The sequence below is a fragment of the Pyrus communis genome, chromosome 10 (assembly GCF_963583255.1).
Source record: "Pyrus communis chromosome 10, drPyrComm1.1, whole genome shotgun sequence".
Classification (NCBI taxonomy): Eukaryota; Viridiplantae; Streptophyta; class Magnoliopsida; order Rosales; family Rosaceae; genus Pyrus; species Pyrus communis.
This window is the reverse complement of record NC_084812.1, coordinates 24891381-24912743: the sequence shown is the minus strand read 5'-3', so window position 1 is coordinate 24912743 and position 21363 is coordinate 24891381. Positions and strand designations below refer to the sequence as shown.

At 37.1% G+C, this 21363-nt stretch overlaps 1 protein-coding gene across 1 annotated transcript; it reads left to right on the top strand.

Moving 5' to 3' along the window:
* The first annotated feature begins 9453 nt into the window (after positions 1 to 9453).
* On the top strand, positions 9454 to 21240 carry LOC137748205 (flowering time control protein FY-like). Its single transcript, XM_068488315.1, has 19 exons — positions 9454 to 9682; positions 10166 to 10471; positions 10891 to 10982; positions 11485 to 11553; positions 11692 to 11796; positions 13097 to 13192; positions 13549 to 13631; positions 13729 to 13800; positions 13871 to 13968; positions 15290 to 15349; positions 15440 to 15500; positions 15583 to 15670; positions 15794 to 15857; positions 17060 to 17138; positions 17770 to 17859; positions 18743 to 18831; positions 19217 to 19728; positions 19941 to 20174; positions 20272 to 21240. The coding sequence occupies exons 2-19, from the start codon at positions 10186 to 10188 to the stop codon at positions 20338 to 20340; spliced, it is 2247 nt and encodes a 748-aa protein (XP_068344416.1). The 5' UTR covers positions 9454 to 9682; positions 10166 to 10185; the 3' UTR covers positions 20341 to 21240.
* The last annotated feature ends 123 nt before the right edge of the window (positions 21241 to 21363 follow it).

Sequence of the window (21363 nt, the reverse complement as noted above, 5' to 3'; positions counted from 1 at the left end):
TTGAGTGCAAATGTTGAAAACAAGGGGTAGATAAGACTTATAAATATAAATAATAATGACTATGCAATTAAGGAACGTGTTCAGAGTATACAACTAACTAGAACACTAAAGGAAATAATATAAAATTGAATGAAACAAATGATGGATCCTACACTGAGAGAACTTGAAGATGTCGATGCAGAAATGCCTGGACGCCGGGATTGTATGCCTTGATTCTAAGTTTTGAAGAGGGCGCAAAACAAACATGAGTGGACCAAGTTGAACATACATATATTGAAAAACAACTACATAGTATAAAGTCATCCATCATCTATACTATAAAGAGGTGTTCTAAACATGTTATAAATATCATATCGTCATCCATCAGATATTCTATAAGAACACGGGTTATAGGAAAATAGTAATAATTCAAACTTGCCTCAATAAACATGTTATCTCATAAAACATAGTCATCAAATCATGCTTTTCATGTATGCATTTCTACTATCAAAACATGCATTTTTAGAAGGTGTCTACTCACAATACTTAGCTGTCGAAGAGCCACGCAACTAGCGAAGACGGAAACGCCACAATTAATTGCCCCTAAGCACATAAAGGGTACATTTAGTCAAACTCTACTCAAACTATTGAATTTGGAAAAATAGACATCGGAAACGGGTTTAGGATGTCGAAATTAGCCTAGAAGAGATCCCGCACGAAACTCGAAAAGTCAACGTTGACCTTTGACTAGTTAAAGTCAACGGCGACCTTTGACTATTCAAAGTCAACGTTGACCTTTGACTATTCAAAGTCAACGTCAACGGGTTCGGGTCGATCAACGGGTGAGGTCAACCCGAGTCAAAGGTCAACCAGGTTTGGGCTTAGAATAAAGGGTTTAGGTTAGGGGATTAGGCCCTAGGATAATTGGTTAATGGGTTTAGGCTAAAGGCCAAGGGGTTTAGGTTTGAAACTGGGTTGGGATCATAGGCCGCCCCAAAGGCCCCTAAGAAATTAAAATAGGAAATTGGGTTTGGGTTTAGGGCCTTCATAGGTAAGGCCCAAGGCCTTTAATTTAACACACCAAGAATAAAAACAAAAGAAAATAAGGGTTGGGTTAGTTTTCAACGGGTCAAAGGCCCTAATTTTTTTGGCCCAAGGGCCTGGTTCGAAGGGGTTTTGGGGCTTGAAAGCCCGGCCTAAGTTCCAATTGTGGGTCGCTGGACCCATTCGAAAGAGAAGGCCAGAATTTGGCCGGAAATTAGACAAACTTTAAATGCTCATAACTTTGTCAATACTCAACGAAATCGAGTGATTCAAAAATGAAAATCGTATCTCTCGAAGAGACGAAGAGAATGGCACCTCACAAGACATCTAACTGGCTGTGGTTTGGCCAGAAAACGCCTCAAAAGCCTCAAAGGTCGTCGGAAACTGGGTAAGATTCAAATGGATATAACTTCTTCAATACTCAATGAAATTGGGTGAAATAAAAAAGGAAAGTTATAGTACTCAGCGAGACGAAGAGATTGCTACCATGCATGCTGGCCAACTCGCAGTGGTTTGGCTGGAAAGTGCCTCGAAAGGGGCAGTGCTCCTCACCAAAAATAAAACCCTGAGGGTGTGATCGGGGCCCAAAGCAGACAATATCGTGGTATGGTAGAGTCGAGCTTGGGATGTGGTGGGGGCCCGGACCGAGATGTGACAATTTGCATGGTCATGGTGTAGTCAAGTGAGCGGGACATCGTTTTTTGTTTTTTTTTGTTTAAACCTTAGACTAAAATATAATAATTTTTTTATATGCCCAATGAAACTCAACTTCAATCTCATTTTCTGTTCGAAACAAAATCGCGTAATTTTGCATTCTGAAACTTAAGATTCATTCTAGATTCCTGAGATTCTATTGATTTTCTAAAATGAGATAGAATGTGCTTACGTGGAAGGGTAAAAAGATAATTTTGAGTTTCATAGTATAATTCTGTAAAAAAGAAACTTATAAATGCCAGTTATAATAAAATTACCATTTTACCCTTTCACGTCAATACATTCGTCTCTTTTTTAACATTGACAGATTCCCATTTGCATTTCAACTAACTTGTCCTCCTACCCCCATCAACTATAATAAGGAGACTGATAGTTCATAAATTTATAACCAACTAAAACACAATAAATAATCTACAATTTTTTTATGAACTAAGATTATCTCTCATCCTCTTTCCATCTCCTTCCATCCCCTATTCTTACATTTTCTATTTTGTCTTTCTCTTTGTATAAAAAATTAATATAAGATGTTGACGTGGCTTAACTGTGACCGTTCAAATAGAAGGGGATGAAAGGGGAGAGAAAAAAAAAGAAGAGAGAGAATCCTACTCCTTTTTTTATTTCAAACAAATAATCTGCAATTAATATTGTCTTTAATTTACATAGAAGCAATGTTCTAAAACACGGTCTAGGCAGCCACCTAGGTGCTAGGCGGCGGTGCTCAGCCACGATTAACCCGAAATCATTTATTAAATCAGCAAGGACATTAAGCAGTGTAAGGCGGCCGCCTAGGTGAGCTCGGCGGACCTTGGGCGGTTTGGGAAAAAACTTCTATCATGAGACTCACAACCTTCTCTCGCTGTCTGCCTCTCTATTTTCTAAAAGAGAAGTCGAATATGGTGAGAGAGAGAGAGAAAGAGAGAGGTAGATGAGATTTTTGCAATCGCAAGGATGGGTGATGGTCGTCTGCCTCTCTATTTGCTAGAAGAGAAGTCGAATATGGTGAGAAAGAGAGGTAAAAGAGATTTGTGCAATTGCAAGGATGGGTGATAGTGACGGATTGTTGAAGGTAAGTCTACAATTGCAGAAATAGGTGAGGAGGCAGGTTGTAGAAGATAATTTGTAATTGCAGAAAGGTGCGACTGCTTTAGGGTTTTAAGCACTTAGTAACTTTAGCTAGCATTTGTTGCAGAGCCAACCTTTTATTTTATTGAGAAGCCCAACAATATGGGCTTACAAAATGATACAACTTTGGAACTTTACATGTATACCTATATATATTCTTTTTTTTTTTTTTTTTAAATAACATAGTATCAATGTTTATTTATATATATATTATGTGGTAAACTTAATTAATTTATATGATGTTTTACTTAAATATATCTAGTCCGCCTTGGCTCCGCCTAGCCGCCTAGACGCTAGGCCCCAGCTCGCCATCCGACTAGCGTGTAACGGTTTTTAGAACCTTGCTTGTTGTACCCCAAAACATCTGATGGATGTGTATCAAGCCTTCCTCAAAGAGAAGGGTGTTGAGGCCAATTTTCTCAACCAGGCTAAACCAATAGATATACCTGATCCAGTGTTCGATTGATCAAGACAATTGAACACAACCCATCTGGATGTTTCGAACTTCATTATTGAAAGAGGGAATCCGACTGAATCATTTATGTTTGATGTACTCTTGTTATTTGTACTTGTAGTACAATGCTCGCATTTTCAATTCAATAAAAGTGGTATTCCAGTATGAATAAACTGTTTTTAACTATAATTTCATTACTCTTAGAACATGGATAAGAATTATGGTTATTCTCAAAACAAGAGTAATGGCAGAGATATTTGTCTTACAGATAGTGCAACCACGCATACAATACTTCAAGATCGAAAGTATTTCTCAAGCTTGATACTTACAAAAGTAAAGGTAACAACAATATCAGGGCAATCAAATGTAATTAAAGGCTCAGGAAAAGCCCAAATCATGTTTCCAAATGGAACAATAGTGTCCATACAAAATACGTTGTATGCTACTTGATTTACTCAAAATTTGTTTCGTTTTAAAGATATACGTCTAAATGGATACCACATTGAAACGAAAAGTGCAGAAAATGTGGAATATCTATGCATTACCTCCAATTATACCCAGAAGCATATATTGGAGAAGTTGCGTGGTTTATTGAGTGGATTGTATTATACATACATAAATACAATTGAAGCACATACTGTAATGAACCAGAAGTTCATTGATTCAAAAGTTTACATGCTTTAGCATGACCATTTGGGTCATCGAGAATCCACCATGATGCGTAGGATCATTACCAACTCTAATGGACATCCATTATTGAGTAGACACATTGCTATTTTAAAAGATAACCCTTGCAAGGCTTGTTCTTAAAGGAAGTTGGTAACTAAATCATCACAACTAAAGGTTGATGTTGAATCCTCTTCATTTTTGCAAAGAATTCAAGGGGATATTTGTGGCCCTATTTAACCACCTTGTGGACCATTTCGATTTTTTATGGTTTTGGTTGATGCATCTACGTGATGGTCACATGTTTGCCTATTGTCTACCCGAAATGTAGCTTTTGCGAGATTTCTTGCTCAGATAATTAAGTTACGAGCATAGTTCCTAGATTACCTTGTTAAGTCAATCCGACTTGATAACGCTAGTGAATTTACATCTCAAACCTTTGATGATTACTGCACAACACTGGGCATTGATGTTGAACACCATGTTCCTCATGTTCATACTTAAAATGGTTTAGCAGATGCATTTATAAAGCAGCTTCAATTAATAGCTCACATTTTGCTCATGAAAACAAAATTGCCAGTTTTTGCATGGGGACATGCCATCTTACATGCTGCATCATTGGTTCAATTGAGACCCATAGCCAACCACCAATACTCATTAATACAACTCATGTTTGGGCATCAACAAAATATTTCACATTTACGAGTTTTGGTTGTGCTATTTATATGTTTATTGCATCGCCACAACACATTAAAATAAGACCTCAGCGTAGACTGAGAATTTATATGGGTTTTGATTCATCATCTATCATTAGATATTTGGAACCCTTAACAAATGATATGCTTACAGCTTAGTTTGCGGATTGTCATTTTGATGAGACAGTCTTCCGGTCATTAGGGGGATAAAAGACAATTCCAAATGAACGGCAAGAGCTGACATAGGTTGTATCTACCTTATCTCATTTTGATCCATGAAGTAGTCAATGCGAAAATGAAGTGAAAATGATTGTTCATCTTCAAAGTATTGCTAATCAAATGCCAGATGCATTTATGAATCTTCGAAAGTGACAAAGTCACATATACTAGCTGCAAATGTGCCTGCAAGAATTGATGTCAATGTTGGACAAAATAAAGTGGCAGTGAATGATTCATCCAGTGCAAGCCTGAAGCGTGGTAGACCTTCAGGTTCAAAAGATTCAACCCCTTGAAAGAGAAAGATAAGGGCACAGCTCAATCCAAATGAAATCATTTAGGAAAAGAAAATGAATGACAAATCCACAATTGATGATTCTGAACTTTCTAAAAAAGAAAATGTCCTTGATGAGACACATGTCCTTGAAAAGACAGAGGTACATGAAAGCAAAGAAATCTTCAAAAATTATGCATGTACTAACGAATTATGAGATCAAAATGAAATAATCATTGACGACCTGTTCACTTTCCCAATAGCCACTGAAATATATCAAGTGATGATATTGAGCCCCTCTATGTTGATGAATGCAAACAAATACATAATTGGCCTAAGTGGAAGGATAAAATTCAGGTAGAATTAAATTCCTTGGAAATGCGAAGTGTTTTTGGATCGGTAGTCCAAACCCCACCTGGTGTAAGCCCCATGGGTTACAAATGGGTATTCACAAGGAAACGCAACGAGATTGCAAGATATATAAAGCACGACTCATTGCACAGGTTTTTCACAAAGACCTGGAATTGATTATGAAGAGACATATTTTCCTATAATGGACGCAATTACTTTCTGTTACTTAATAAGTTTGGTGGTTTCAAAAAAACTTGACATGCAACTTATGGATGTCATCACTGCTTCTCTATATGGAGAATTAGATACTAACATATATATGAAAGTCCCAGAAGGACTTTAAGTTGCCTAAAAAGACTAACAAACCATGAGATATGTTCTCAATTAAATTAAGACGATCATTATATGGGCTGAAACAATCTGGACGAATGTGGTATAATCATCTTAGTGAGTATTTGATCAAAGAAAGATATACCAACGATGTCATATGCCCTTGTATGTTCATTAAGAAATCAAATAATGGATTTGCTATAGTGGCAGTATATGTCGAAGATATGAACCTAGTTGGAACTCTTGAAGAGCTCAATAAAACTGTTGAATATCTGAAAAGTGAATTTGAAATGAAAGACCTCGGGAAAACAAAATATTGTCTCGGCCTGCAGATCGAGTATTGTGCTAATGGAATTTTGGTCCATCAATCAGCTTACATTGAAAAAATACTAAAGTGATCTGGCATGGACAAGGCTTATCCACTTAGCACCCCAATGGTCATTCGTTCTTTGAACATTAAGAAAGATCTATTTTGTCCAAAAGTAGATGATGAAATCGTCTTTGGCCCAAAAGTACCATATTTGAGTGCAATAGGTGCTTTATTGTATTTAGCACAATGTACTAGACCAGATATAGCTTTTTCAGTCAACTTGTTAGTAAGGTATAGCTTTGCTCCAAAAATTCGTCATTGGAAGGGAGTCAAAGATGTATTACGATACCTTCGTGGGACAACAGACATGGGTCTCAAATTCACAAATGACCAGATCCTTGTTGGATATAAATATGCTGGTTTTATCTCTGATCTGCACAAAGCCCGCTCACAAACTGGACATGTGTCCACTAATGGAGATACAACAATTTCATGGCGCTCAACAAGGCAAACATTAGTTGCTACATCTTCCAATCACTCGGAAATACTTGCTTTACATGAAGCAAGTCGTGAATATTCTTAGTTAAGATCAATGATCCATCACATCCGGAATTCATGTAGTCTACCTTTAAAGACAGACACTCTAACTGTCATCCATGAAGATAATGTAGTCTGTGTTGCCCAAATGAAGGAATGATTCATCAAGGGATTCATCAAGGGCGATAAGACTAAACATATCTATCCAAGGTTTTTCAATGCACATGAGCTTCAAAAGGCTATAGTTATTGAAGTCAAACAGATTTGTTCCAATGAAAATTTGGCATATTTGTTCACCAAAGTGCACGTTTCAAGCTAATGCAGGGAATCGGATTACGTCGGCTTACCAATCAACTAAAATTTAAAGAATGCGGAATCAAGGGGAGATACAATTCAATGGGAACATCCATGATACATGCATGTTATACTCTTTTTCCTTCGATTAGGATTTTTCCCACTGGGTTTTTCCTATCAAGGTTTTAACGAGGCAACATAAGCATGTTTAACACTCTATCAACAGTTCGGGTAAAGTTGTACTCTTTTTCCTTCACTATAGGTTTTACCCAATGGGTTTTTCCAAGCAATGTTTTAACGAGGCAATTGATGTTGATATGTGGGCATCCAAGGGGGAATGTTGTAAATAATGGGATTGTATGCCCACATGCCAATAGTATCTCTATCATATGCCTAATATTGTAGTTTTGTAAGCTTTCAATGAAGTTGCTCTATATATAGAGCACTGTGAGTGATCAAAATACACAGCAAGAAAAGAAAAGTTGGAATAATTTAAGTACCCTTCCATTTCTCTTTCATTTGTAATAATTTTGTGTTATAGTTACGAAACAAAACAACGTGATATATTGCACCCGCTTCGTCCTTGTACTTAGCAAAAGTTATTTCTCTAACTTTTGCCTATTTATAACACATACCACTCTACATCCTACTTTAAGTCTTTTAAGGTACAATGAATGAATCTACATTGAAAAGCAAAAACATTAACTAAAATAACATAAGAGTTCCAAAGTAGGCAAAGGCCTCCAGATTGGCCAACATTTAGTGCAACAAAATACTTATAAAAAAACCATTATAAATACCCCTAGGCACCTTTGTAAAGCATGATTTGGGTTATGTTAAACAACACAGATCTACACGAGGGTCTTAGAGGATCTTCACGTACGTACTTTTAGGCCTCCAGTGGTCATGGGACTACCTCAATGTACATCTGTCTGTTTTACTTTCTACATACTATTTGTTAATTTGTGTCTTTTTATGTTCTTTAATTTATTCGATTCAGCTATGAAAAATTGAGAGAAAATGTGTGGATGTAAAACAAAAGTGTGTGAATAGTACCACCCTTAAAAAAGTGCAATTTAAATGATTAAGAAGTGTAAAATATACCTAATTAACTTTTAAAACAGTAATATTAAGAAGACCAAAATTTTAAACATAAATAATGTGTTACCAAAATTTGATCCTTGTATTCTTCTTTTTAAAAATTCGTAAACGGGCGAATTTACTCTCTTAAGACTATCTCTAATGGTTGGGCTAAAAGCTAAATTTTTTAGCCCGGAAACAGCTTTTCTGTTCCAACCATTCTGGGCTAAAATTTTAGCACAAAATTATTAAATAATGAAATTAGGCTATTTTTTTCTTAAATTAAATTTAAAATAAATAAATAAATATGTAGACTATCGTAAATTAATTTTATGAACATTTTAATCTAAAAATATTTAAATTATGATAAATATTGAAAAATCACTAAATTTTCCACAAAGCAAGCCTTCAACTTTTACTGATCTTTCAACCCTGAGCTAACTTTCAATTCACGTTCAACTTATTTTGATTTGTGCCAACTGCACCATCTTCGCTAACAGAAACTCATGCCAAACATAAAGCAACATCTTCCTCACAGGTCCAATTACGACCTCTAGTATGCTCTATTGCCATATTGAACAATTTGGAAATGGAAAGAAATGGTAGAAAGATAAATTGGAAGAATTATAGGAGAAAATTGAGTCTTGTGTGGATGTTTGAACAATACATAGGTATTTATAGAATTTTTAGGTGAATTTTGAGTTAAATATTTTTTTTAATTATTTTAGCCGTTGGATTTAAATTTAGGTCGTTAGATCTTTTTTTTTTTTTTTTTTTTTTTTTTTTTTTTTTTACCATTAGATTTGATTATATTTGATCTCAACCATTGGATTCAATGTATTTTAAAATAACATATTCTAAAAAAAATAAATTTGAATCTAGACCGTTGGATCAACCAACGGTCCTTAAACCCCAGCCATTGGATGTCAATTATAGTCGTTGGGATGATGATGTTGGCCGACAACCAGCTGACTGCGGGGCCCACCCCTGTCGGGAAAGCATTGCAGGCCTAGTGCGTGGGGCGCATACGTGTGTGGGCAGGCCGAGAGTGGCCCAAGTTCCAGTGAGTCCACTCGCATGCAGGGGAATTTGGGGGGTATTTGGCCTAGCTTTGGCATTTGGCTTTTAGCCCAAAATTTTGAATTGGGTTGGAGTGGGTTGGGGGGGGGGGGGTGAATAGGGGGAAATTTAGCGTTTAGCTCATTGTTGGAGATGGTCTTAAGTTAGCGTTTAGCTCATTGTTGGAGATGGTGTGAAGTGTTAGCTGCGGAGTTGTAATTTCGACCGTTAGGATGGAACCAACGGCGTCGATGTACGTAAGCGGAAAACTCAGCCGAATTTGACTGAACATGAACCCGCTCGAAGAGAGAGAGACCCAACTGAAAAATCAGGGACTGCCCTTACCCCGCTTGAAGAGCACAAGCTCTCGCTTTCGTATTCGGATTCCAGAATGCTCAAATTTCTCAGGTTCCTACTTCAAATTTAATCCCTCTCGGATTCATACTTTCCGTCTCCACTCTTCTTCCTCAAGAAACGAATCCGCTTCTGGCATTCTACATACATCCTACTGCAGTTCTCAGAACTAAATTCTGGGTTGAGAAAGTTATCAAATCCCAGTAAGTCTCTTTTTTTTTTTTTAATAGTTTGGTTTTTATTTATTAATTTTTATTAAATTCCATTATTCAGTATGGTATACTGGTTCAATTCCATTATTCAATTTATGGGTTGTGAAAAAAACCCTTTTTTTATGTCTTTTTTGCTGTATTTGTAGATTTTTTATTTGTTAATTTATTTTAAACAGATTAAATTTTCGCTCTTTACATGCTTTATTACGCTCTAGTTGTTCAAGTCTGTCGATTGTTTGATGGGTTTTCTCTCAATTCATGAAAAGAAACCATATCTATGAGAAGGCCATGCTGTGTTAAAACTCTAAATTTCCACCCCTTAGGCCTTCATTGCCTTGAATTCATAGCCAGTCTGACTGCTAATCCCAATTGAATTCGATTTCAGCTCAGCGGAAGGCGTTTAAATTGGTGCAACTTTCCACTTCTCTGTTCTCTAATCCTGGGGTTTTGGTTTTTGTTTTCTTTTCCCTTTAGTACTTTGATTTGGGGCTACAATGATGTACCCTGATGCACAACAGCAACACCACCAACAACAGCACCCACAACATCAGCAGGAACATCCTCAACATCAGCAGCAGCATTTGCAACAACATCAGCAGCAGCATCTGCAACAACACCAGCAACAGCATTTGCAACTACACCAGCAACATCAGCAGCAAGGTGGAGAATTTCATAGAGGCCCGCCGCCACCGGCCCTAATGATGCGTCAGCCGTCGGCTTCTTCAACTAATATGCCCCCAGAGTATCACAACCAACCTGGGCTCGCTCCTCCTTATGATGGTTCGTACCAAATTATGCCTTTGTCTTTGCTATTTTGTTCTGGTTCTTTTGGGTTGAAAATTAATGCAAAAAAATAAAAATAAAAGAATTTTAAGTGTAGGGAGGTACCTAAACAAGAATTTGGTTGCAATTTACTTCTTTTTTCTGACTGGGATTTTCAACTTTGGATTTACAGTTTTAAAGCGCCACGGCTTTGAATAAAGAATCTGTAAATTAAACACTTAGAACTGGTTTTGGATCTTGAAGTTCTTTAGATTTGCAATTTAAAAGGGTATGCCAGTGAGGTGGAAGGTGTAAACAATATTTGAAATTAGTGGTTTAATTTTTCTAAGAGGTTTAGTGCAGAATTTAATGAATTTTCCTTTTTTTTTTTTAATTTTTTTATGTATAATGAGTGACAAATGGTTTGTTTGTTGCAGCTCATGCTGACAGTTTTCCTGGAAAAAGGATGAAAAAGCTTACACACAGGAGGGCAGTTGATTATACTAGCACTGTCGTGCGATATATGCAGGTAAAGTTTTCATTATTTTGCATTATACTTTTGTTCATGTTTCTTTGACTTTCCTACAGTCATCATTTCAGCAAGAAGTCATCCTTTGATTTGATGGGTACATGTAATTTGGGTGTGCATTGATTTGTTAATTTTTTTATGTTATTTAAACCCATGTATCTTAAAAGTTATGTCCTGCAATATGGTCTTATCTATGCTTAAGGAAGGGACCAGGGTTTTAACATCTCTTCCGGGCCAGAAAACAGTCCAACAGACATCCCTGCAACAACCCAACCACTCCTACGAAGCACAGATCAGAACAGAAACCACCACACTAAAATTAAAAATAAACTCCCACCCAGAGGTTAAACTCACAAAAGATCACTACGTTATGTCCTTCAGATATTTTTGTTTCATTTTCAGGTGAACATAGCCTTTAAGGATTCTGGTTGTCATTGTCTTGTAAACTTGCAAATTTATATTAGTGATCAAGTATCCTAAAATCATTCATTATTGTGTTCAGATTCGAATGTGGCAGCGCGATGCAAGGGATAGAACGGTATTGCAACCCACACCTGCAGCAGCAATTGATGTCAGTAGTCCTTGTTATTTCTATTTCATTTTTTCTTTGTGTTCAAGAAATTCTTAATTGGAAGCATGATGGTAGTCCAATTGTTGTCTGAACTTGGTTATATGTTCATTTTGCATGAATATTGTGTTTTCAATGTAGATGTTGCCGTCAGTTGCCTACTCAGATAATCCATCCACTAGCTTTGCTGCAAAGTTTGTACACACTTCTTTAAACAAGAATCGTTGTCCGATTAATCGGGTTTTGGTAAGTTTCACTACAATTCAGATTTGGTCAAAAGAAAATCTAAATCCTCTTTCTCTATGTGTTTTTTATGTTTTTCTGTGCATCCTTCATTGAGCATGTTGATGTTTTCTTTTTGAGTTTGGAGTTATGTTGTTTGGAGGGAGATTTGAACTTGGGATCCCTATTTTGGAGGGAGGTGTGACTACCGGCTGGCATATTTCCAAAAACTTTTCAATAATGAATAATCTTATTGTTCAACTATCATTTCTATAGTATTGTTGTTTGATTGACACCTGACATCAATGACATGTAGACGCTGTTGAGAATAACCTCCCTCCTAAGTGGAGGTGCATGGCTTTTGAAATTCCCATGAATTTACTCATGGTAAATGGATGTGGTTGGACATGTATTGACACAATTTGACAGAAAGACATGCATTATTCGCATACTGGGTTCTTGGTATTGTATTGAAATTAATATAGTGGTTATTTAGCTGGTGTATTGACGGATAATTATGGCTGGCTCAAGAGAGTTCCATTAGTGGAACAACTGGGTTAAATTTTGTGTATTTAATGCAAGTCGGTGCATTGGTACAAGGAAGTGGCTACTGATTTCTAGCTGCTTCTCGTAAGCCCTATACAAAGGTGGAGGCCTTGGTCGTTTGAAGTATGACTCAGATGGGAATTATCTGAGTGCATGGGATACAAAAGTGGATTTACTCTTGGGTGTGTTACAGGAGTGGGTTTACTGTTGGGTTACTAGAGAGGATATTTCTCTAGGTTGAGAGAGTGATCCACACGGTTTTAGGGAGGGTGTACAAGGGGTGTATCCTATTGGATATGAGCTCTGGTGTTAAACACTTGAGCGGTTTTACTTTTAAGGTTGTATTCTCACTGGTCGGCGCGTAATAGAAGAGTTTTGAAGGATTATAATGGAGTGGGGGTAGCAGAACTATGGGGTAGAGTAAGACACTGGGCAGCCCTCTGGGCATCAGTTTTGAATGAGTTCAGGGATTATTCTCTTTCTCATATAGTGTGGTATATGTTAGCAGCCGTAAAATGATTTTGGTTGAGGTTATGTTACTTGTAAATAGATCTACTTGAGAGGCCTTAGCTAGTTTTGCTAGATGGTGGATTTCTTATCCACTATTTTGTAATTCATGTTATTATTTTAATAAAGTGTTATCATTTCTTCTCAAAAAAAAAAAAAAAAAAAAACAAAAAACAAAAAAGGGAATTTTTTGTGTCATTTTATTGGTTTTGTTGTTGAGCTATCCTTCTAATTTTCGCTGACCTCATCCTCTCTCTTTTTCTTTTTACAGTGGACTCCTACAGGAAGACGTCTTATTACTGGCTCTCAAAGTGGGGAATTCACTCTTTGGAATGGACAATCATTTAACTTTGAAATGATTCTTCAGGTTAGTAGAAGAATTTTGAGGATTATAAGGGAGTGAGAGTAGAGGAACTATGGGTAGAGTAAGATACTGGGCAGCCCTCTGGGCATCAGTTTCGAATGAGTTTAGGGATTATTGTGATGTATGTGTTAGCAGCCGTAAAATGAATTTGGTACAGCTTTAGTTACTTGTAAAGTAGTCCTACTGGAGAGGTCTTAGCTAGTTGGTGGATTTCTTAGCCACTAGTTGTAATTTCTTCTGTTGTTATAATAACTTTCTATAGTTTCTTCTTGAAAAAAAAAAATTAGACGTCCATTTCTTTTAATTACTGTCCAATGGATATCAGAATGAGAGCTGATTATTTTTTCTTCAATTTCTAGGCTCATGATCAAGCAATCAGGTCTATGGTGTGGAGTCATAATGACAATTGGATGGTCTCTGGTGATGATGGCGGTGCAATAAAGTAATTACAGATATGATTTTTTTAATTTTTAATAAGTTCTATTAAATGAAAAGTTATGATAGTTTAACTTGTTCATACATATGGGTGTATTTGTTAGGTATTGGCAAAACAACATGAATAATGTAAAGGCAAATAAATCTGCTCATAAAGAATCTGTTCGCGACTTAAGGTAAATTCTCCTGTTTGCATAATATTATTCATTCTGCTTCAGACATTTGTTAACTGGGCCGTTGTAACAGCTTCTGCAAGACTGACTTGAAATTCTGTTCCTGCTCCGATGATAATACTGTTAAAGTTTGGGACTTTGCACGGTGCCAAGAAGAGCGCACACTGACTGGTAAAGTGCTTTGACTACACAATGGATATAGCCTGAGCTTGTTGAGCATGGGTTGCTAGTTCAATCCAAGTACTTCTATATGATGTTATTGGTATGTTGTTATCTGTACAATAAAAGAAATGCATACCCTTCATCCAAAGCTCTAAACACATAGACATCCATTTTCTATGTGAAATTGAATTCATCTTAATATTATATTTTCTCTCTTTATTTATTATTTTAAATACGTTTCCCATTCAGATTTGTAAGGGAAAACCTTAGGATCTATATTCCTTTTCAATGTAGCTTTCATAATTGGTAACCCTGGTTGCCTACCAGAAATTTTCTGGTTTTGGCAATGGATTGGAATGTTGTGACAGAAATATACTTTATTTCGAAGTGTTAGATTGTTTCTGGGGATTTCTTGTTTTCTACAACAACAACCACCACCACCAAGCCCTATCCCACTAATTGGTCGGCTATATGAATCTTAGAACGCTATTGCGCTTGGTTTAGCACCAAGTTTTCCGTTAGCTCCAAGTACTCCATATCTTTTCTTAAAGTCTCTTTCAAGCTCTCTTTCCAAATACTCCAATTTCTTGTTTTCTGCATTACGTATTTTGACACCCAGTAAACTGGTGTTTATTGGGACCTGTTTGTTTATTTACATTTTGTTGTATTGAGAAGTGGGAGTTGCTATATATTTAGTTAATTTGGGTTAGTATGACTTGAGATACATCACATCAACCAAGTTAAACATATACTATGGCTGGTTGAAAATCACAAGTTTGTGAAATGAAGAGTCCATTTCCTCAAATTTTTGTTAATGGAGAGGATGTTTACCCATTTCAGCATGTGCTTTGAGTATGCGTATGAGAAAAGCTTCTAAGTGGGATCTCGCATTGCGGGACCCCTAGCTGTTTGAACAGCCAATATAGTTGTTTCCCTCCCTCCTTAAATGTCAGGAAGTATTACCAGGGTGTAAAGTTGGGTTAGCTAGACCATAAGACCAAAAGGGGTTTTAACTAAAATTTAACTTCGAATGGCACAAAATCTTGTTTAAAGAGTGATCCCTAGTCTGTAAGTTTGGGACTGCTTTGATGCTTCATCTAAATGCATAGAGCATGTAGCATTCTCAGTACTCGGGATATGTTGTTGATCTATTGTTGGAATACTTTATTGGGTTCAAAGCAGAAAATCCATGAACAGATTATCTTAGATTCATAACTGCATTAAGTTTCTTTGTTTTTAAAGTTTTTGACGTCATGTTCTTGGGATTTGCATGCTTAAGAAGTGCATGGAGTAACCTTAGAATTTCTCTATGTGGTTTGAACTCAGGCAGGCCATGGTTGGGATGTGAAGAGTGTTGACTGGCACCCTACTAAATCTCTACTAGTTTCAGGTATTTGCAAAAATTCTCTTCCAAGTTGATATCGAGATCTTATTGTAAGTCAATGTTCGATTACTTCAATATGGTTGGGTTACACTGTAGGTGGGAAAGACAGTCTTGTTAAACTTTGGGATGCTAAGTCAGGGCGAGAACTCTGTTCGTTGTAAGTAGAGAGATATTGCAGTTAAACCTGTAAGTTATTTATTATTTAAATTTCTATTAAAATGTTATGCATGTCTTTGCAGTCATGGCCATAAAAATATGGTGCTCTCGGTTAAATGGAACCAAAATGGTAACTGGGTGCTAACTGCTTCGAAGGATCAAATCATCAAGGTTGGTGGCCAATTTTTTTTTTCTTCTGAACTGTCACTTAAATTGATAATGGATCTCTTTGTTCATTGAAAATTTATAGTTTCCTCCTGTGGCTGATGATATTGTTGCACCCCATACTCTCAGGTTTATGACATAAGGGCCATGAAAGAACTTGCATCCTTCCGCGGGCATCGAAAGGATGTGACTGGTCAGTGAAGTTTCTTCTGATACCTTAGTATTTCTCTTATCTTGTCACTAATAGGTGCCACCTTCGATGTTTCCTTAATGCCTTGGTGTTTGGACTTACCTTTTTTGGTTATCCTGATCAATCCATCTTAATATTCTTATCTCTGTGTACATTTTTTTTTTTTGGATAGGAAACACAATGACATTAAAGAGAGAGAAATAGTTTTCACAAAAAATAAAGAGAAAGAATTAGCATAAAACAGTGTAAAAGATGTTCACCAGATCAAAGATCTGGAGAGCTCTAAAACAAAACAAAAAAAATTAGCAAAGAAACAATGGACACTTATTACAGCTGCATTCCTATTTGAAAGCTTGCAAAGAAAGAACTCTCTCGCAAAAATAATCTACCTGCCCACCCGCTCACATTGTCAAATACCCTTCTTTGACTCTCCACTCATAGAATATCTCTGAGCAAACCCTGATAGAATTGCTTAAAAGAGAACCCTCTCCGACAAATACTCCGCCTCACCACCCACTCACATTGTCAAATGTCCTTCTTTTACTCTCCACTCATATTACATGAAAAGCAGCCATCACACGGCGCATCTTCCTAGAACCATAGCCTTCTTCCTCTTGCCATAAAGCTAATGCATCTCCCAAAATAAAGCCTCTCTCATGTTTGATAACCCAACTTAGATGGCCTCACTGAACACCTTTAACCAGAACCATAGTCTCTGCTACATTCATACATTACCCTTGCTTTTATTAAAAGTAATATTGGCCCCATAATGAATAGCTAACCTAATGACAGTTCTTTTCAAATGATTTTGTGTTTTTTCTTTCACAAAAGGATACCTCCATTTCATCCATCAAACTCTTATCATCTATTTTCTCGAAATTTTGCCTTATTGGTCCCAAGTATCCCATTTTGTTCATCCCTGTTGGATTGTTTTTATTATTTCTGGTACTGTTTGGCATTATTGTTGACTCTTATTAAATTTCTCATGGATGAGCGTCATTATGATTATTGTTTGTTGTAACTTGTATTATTAGTATTGCAAAATATTTCTGTTTGGAAAACTTCCTCCCATTTCCCTTGCATCTTTATTATGCACATGCCTCATCAATGGAGGGCCAAAGTTAATGTGCTCAAGATATTAATCAACATTTTATATGTATATATTGTATAATATTTATGGTTGTCATTCTTTGAAATTTTGTCAGCTCTGGCTTGGCATCCGTTTCATGAAGAATATTTTGTTAGTGGGAGTTTTGATGGATCCATTTACCATTGGATTGTTGGGTAAATTCTATTCTCAATCCTAGTACCTCCTATGATCTTCAGTTTCCTTTATGATTTACTCTTAATTAAGTGCACGTATGTATTTTCTAAACCTTTTAATTTTACATACTTGTCTTTGTTGCAACACGTATGTATTTTCTAGAAAGAAATGAATGGTTTAGAAAGTAAGGAAACCCATATTTTAATTCTATTAGAATTATAAGGCAACCCTTTGAACCAAATTAGTCATATAGATATGGAAAGTGTAATCTGTTATCAGGAAGCATATATGGAACTGATCCATCTTGAGGGGAGAAGGGACAGTATCAGTGCTTCTTGGAACTTAAGTATCACAGAAAATGCTGGAAATAAATAAGTGAGGAAAAATAATAGTAAGATATCTTATGAATTAATAATAGTGAAATATAAATTGCTTTATTGCAAAGACGTATTATTGACAAAAAAAAAAAAAGAAAAAAAGAAAAAAAGAAAAAAAAAAGACGTATTACATATTTACAATTTATGTCCTTTTAGATGACTGGAGAAAATGACGATATCTTCAAGTTTTCAGTACGAATTACTATTATTATGTTCATATGGATCTTCATTATAACTTGGAAGTTTCTGAAAGCTAAAATATCCTGATGCACAGGCATGAAACTCCCCAGGTTGAAATTCCCAATGCACATGATCACAGTGTGTGGGATCTTGCATGGCATCCTATCGGTTATCTTCTCTGCAGGTATGTATTACTTGTCTTCATAACATGTTTTCTGTTCTTTTTTTTATTAAGATCTTCCCCCTTTCAAACTTTTATGTTATAGATGTGAATTGTGAAAATTGCCAAAACTGGAATGCTCCCAAAACCAATTCACTTTATCATTAAGTTTACTTGTAAAATGATCTCCTAAGATGGCCTACCTTTGATTTTCCCTTTGTGAATGCAGTTGCCTCAAAAGCTATGTCATTAAAGCATTCAATTTTTGACAGAGCACTTTGTCCTAGGATTTAGTGGCAATTCCAAGATGCTCTGATGATTTTTTCTTTTCTTTTTTCCTTTTCCTGTGTAAATGAATCTCAAGCGAACTAACATATAGGAAACCGGATGAAGAATAGAAACTATGTTGGGTTTGTCCTTAATCACTTTGCTGGCTGTGAGATTGCTGTTGTAAATTTTTATGTGAAAGTGGAGCATAACACATCATAACGTGAGTTTGCTTCTTGACAGTAATGCAATTTCGTACAAAAATTGCTAGAAGTTTAGATCAACGGGAACCACCTATTTTTAAAACCTTGTGATTTGTCAGAGGAGGCATGTCTCTGGAATAAGAACATTCTTTGTGCCCTGAGTTGTTTCCCTTAACTTATGGATTGGATCTTATTTGTTTAATATGAGTTGTGTCTTTGTCTACTACCTTTACCAAAATCCAAATTCTGTAGTGATTGGGCTTCATTTAGATGTGTCTAATGTTCGGCCAAGGATCAATGAGCATATGGATCTTGATGTTTTGGATTTTTTGTTATGGAATAATATTGGTGTACTCTCAACAAGCTAGTGTCACAATTATCTGAAATACTGTTTTGGTTTGGCAGTGGCTTCATTTACTTTTATTGTTCTTCTGCAGTGGTAGCAATGATCACACTACGAAGTTTTGGTGCAGAAATAGGCCAGGAGATACTGGTCGTGATAAATCTAACACCAGCCAAAATCAAGGTAGTACTTTGCCACCCCCAAATCAAAATGGTAAACTATATAGCCCATTATCTTATCAAATAGAAGTCATATTTTCAGCATTTTACGTTTGACTTGTGCAACACCAAGCATGACTCAACATTTCCCTTTAAGGGTATTTATTTAAAAAATAACTAATGTCGTCAGCATTTAGGATATTTTGTTTTCAAGTTTGGGTATGACATGGTCTTAATACTCGATATGCTACGTACAGGGGGTCATATTATAGAGAAAAATGCACATATAAGTGTGTGCGTGGCGCACACAAAAACCCACCCTCCCACACCCTGCATATGAATTTGTACTTTAATTAAGGTAAATGCGTCCTGAATTGATCAGCGCATCATGTTATTTTTATTTTTCTCAGGTTATGGTGAGCAAAACCCTGCTTTTGGTGGTCGCATGACTAGTAATTTTCCAGTACCTGAAGGACCACCAACTCCTGGACCATTTGTTCCTGGGTTGACTCGAAATGAAGGAACTATTCCAGGTGTTGGAGTTGCTATGCCGTTATCACTTGATGCATCAAATCAGGGGGAGCAACAGCAGCCTCATGCACTTTCGATGGCGTTAGGTGCTCCACCTCTCCCGTCTGGTCCACACCCCTCTCTTCTTGCTGTGAATCAGCAGCAACAATATCAGCAAATTCCTCAACAGATGCCACAACACCAACACCAACACCAAGGTCACCCGCAACAAATGCCCCCTATGTCTATGGCACCTCCAAATATGCCACATTTGCAGCCTCCATCCCATTTACCCTTGCTGCCGCATCCTCATTTACATCGACCGCCACCCCAAATGCCACCACTTGGTATGCCATCTTCAGGGCCTGGATCTATGCCTTCATCTGTTCCTACCTCACATTCAATGCCAATGGTATGCCATCTTTTTTCACAGAATTATTTATTACATTTATTCACGTCTTATTTTTATAAATTGGATCCCCCTGGAATATTGTTTTATAAGTTAGATATTCTTACTTCAAGAAATAGTGAAGATTGCATTCGGTTTTAGAACGATCCTTGTTGCCTATGTACTCCTGGAAAATCTCGTAGTTGGTGGTAATTAAAATTAGTTTGGTTCCTTAGGGAATTCAAGGTACAATGAATCAGATGGGTCACCCATTGCCACAAGGTCATTTTATGGGCATGAACCCAATGCACTCGGGATCTCTGCCTACAAGTGGAGGTTTTCCAAATGGTATGCCAAACATGCAGAGCGCAACAAATGCAAGTGGAGCTCAAATGTATCCTCAGGGTGGCACCTTCAATCGGGGTCAGCCTGGGCAAATTCCCATGCATCCGGGGTATAATCCTTATCAGGTAAGACAATAATTTGTACCTTGGTGGTACAGAAATTTTCATAAATCTCAACATTAACTCGGGAAAAGCTAATTTGTCCTTGTCTTGCGTATTGCAGTCTAGGGGTCAATCTGGTATGCCCCAACCTCCACCAGGGCCACCAATGCACGGGCAAACACCTCAGTAGACCATTTTATATCGGCCTTGACTTTAATCCTCCCGATCTCCTCTCTCCTTTCTCCCCACCCTCTCTTCGGGCCAGCTTGTTTACATGTAAATCCTGTCATACGGCTTGGTAGGTTTTTCCTTCGGCATAGAATTTAATCATTGAGATAACTTGGTCGAGCAAACAGAAATGTTGCACTTGGCGTTGTGTGTCTGCAGGTGGTTTTCTAGTCTGCCATCAAATCCCAGGTTAAACCCGGACAGAGTGGAAGCTCCTCCTAAGATATACGTCTTCTGTTCGTTTTTTTGTTTATGTACTGCGGCCTAGAATCGACTCAATCGAGATCGCTTTGCTTGAGCAAACAAGAGATTTTATTTAAATTGTCTTTTAAGGCAATTTTTGGCCTCAAAGTGGCGGCGCTAAGAGAGATTCCGGACACTGTAGAATGTGCCATCCAAATTTTGGCAAGCATTTGCTATGTTGTGACCTTGCTCCAAGTACCCCAATGAACTCCTTTCTGAGTGCTTTTTTGTCCCTCCACCAAAACCTTGATGGTAGTCTTTCTATTTCCTTGCATAGTTTGACCGGCAGTTTTAAGCTTGACATTGCAGAATCGGGTAATGCCGAGGCCACAGCTTTCAGTAGAACCTCTTTACCCGCCGGAGATAAGAAATGTTCCGCCTAGCCATGAACCCTCACCTCCACCATTCCAGACATCGTCAGAACCTTCTCTTCGAAGCACTGTCCGCCTGCAATCCGAGATGATCTTCATCACTTCCATCAATTGCTTCTTAGGTCTTTTTGTGTGCTCTCTCACATAGTCAGACTATTTGCCGAGATTTGAAAGCCATGTAGACAACCATCTTCCCTCCTCCTAATAAGTGCAGATAAACGCTCCGCACATATTAAAAACAAGACTGGAGATACTGGATCACCTTGTCTTAATCCCCGACTTGGTTGAATAAGTCCTGAAGGTTCCCATTGACCAGAATGCTATATGTCACAGATGCAACACAGATGGAAAACTAGATTTTTAAACGACAT

Bases quoted from the DNA above. Each gene is read 5' to 3' on its own strand.
- LOC137748205 (XM_068488315.1), top strand. From the start codon at position 10,186: ATGATGTACCCTGATGCACAACAGCAACACCACCAACAACAGCACCCA. The intron at 11,554-11,691 runs GTCAGTAGTCCT...TTTTCAATGTAG, and splicing joins CACCTGCAGCAGCAATTGAT to ATGTTGCCGTCAGTTGCCTA. The intron at 15,501-15,582 runs GTAAGTAGAGAG...ATGTCTTTGCAG, and splicing joins GGGCGAGAACTCTGTTCGTT to TCATGGCCATAAAAATATGG.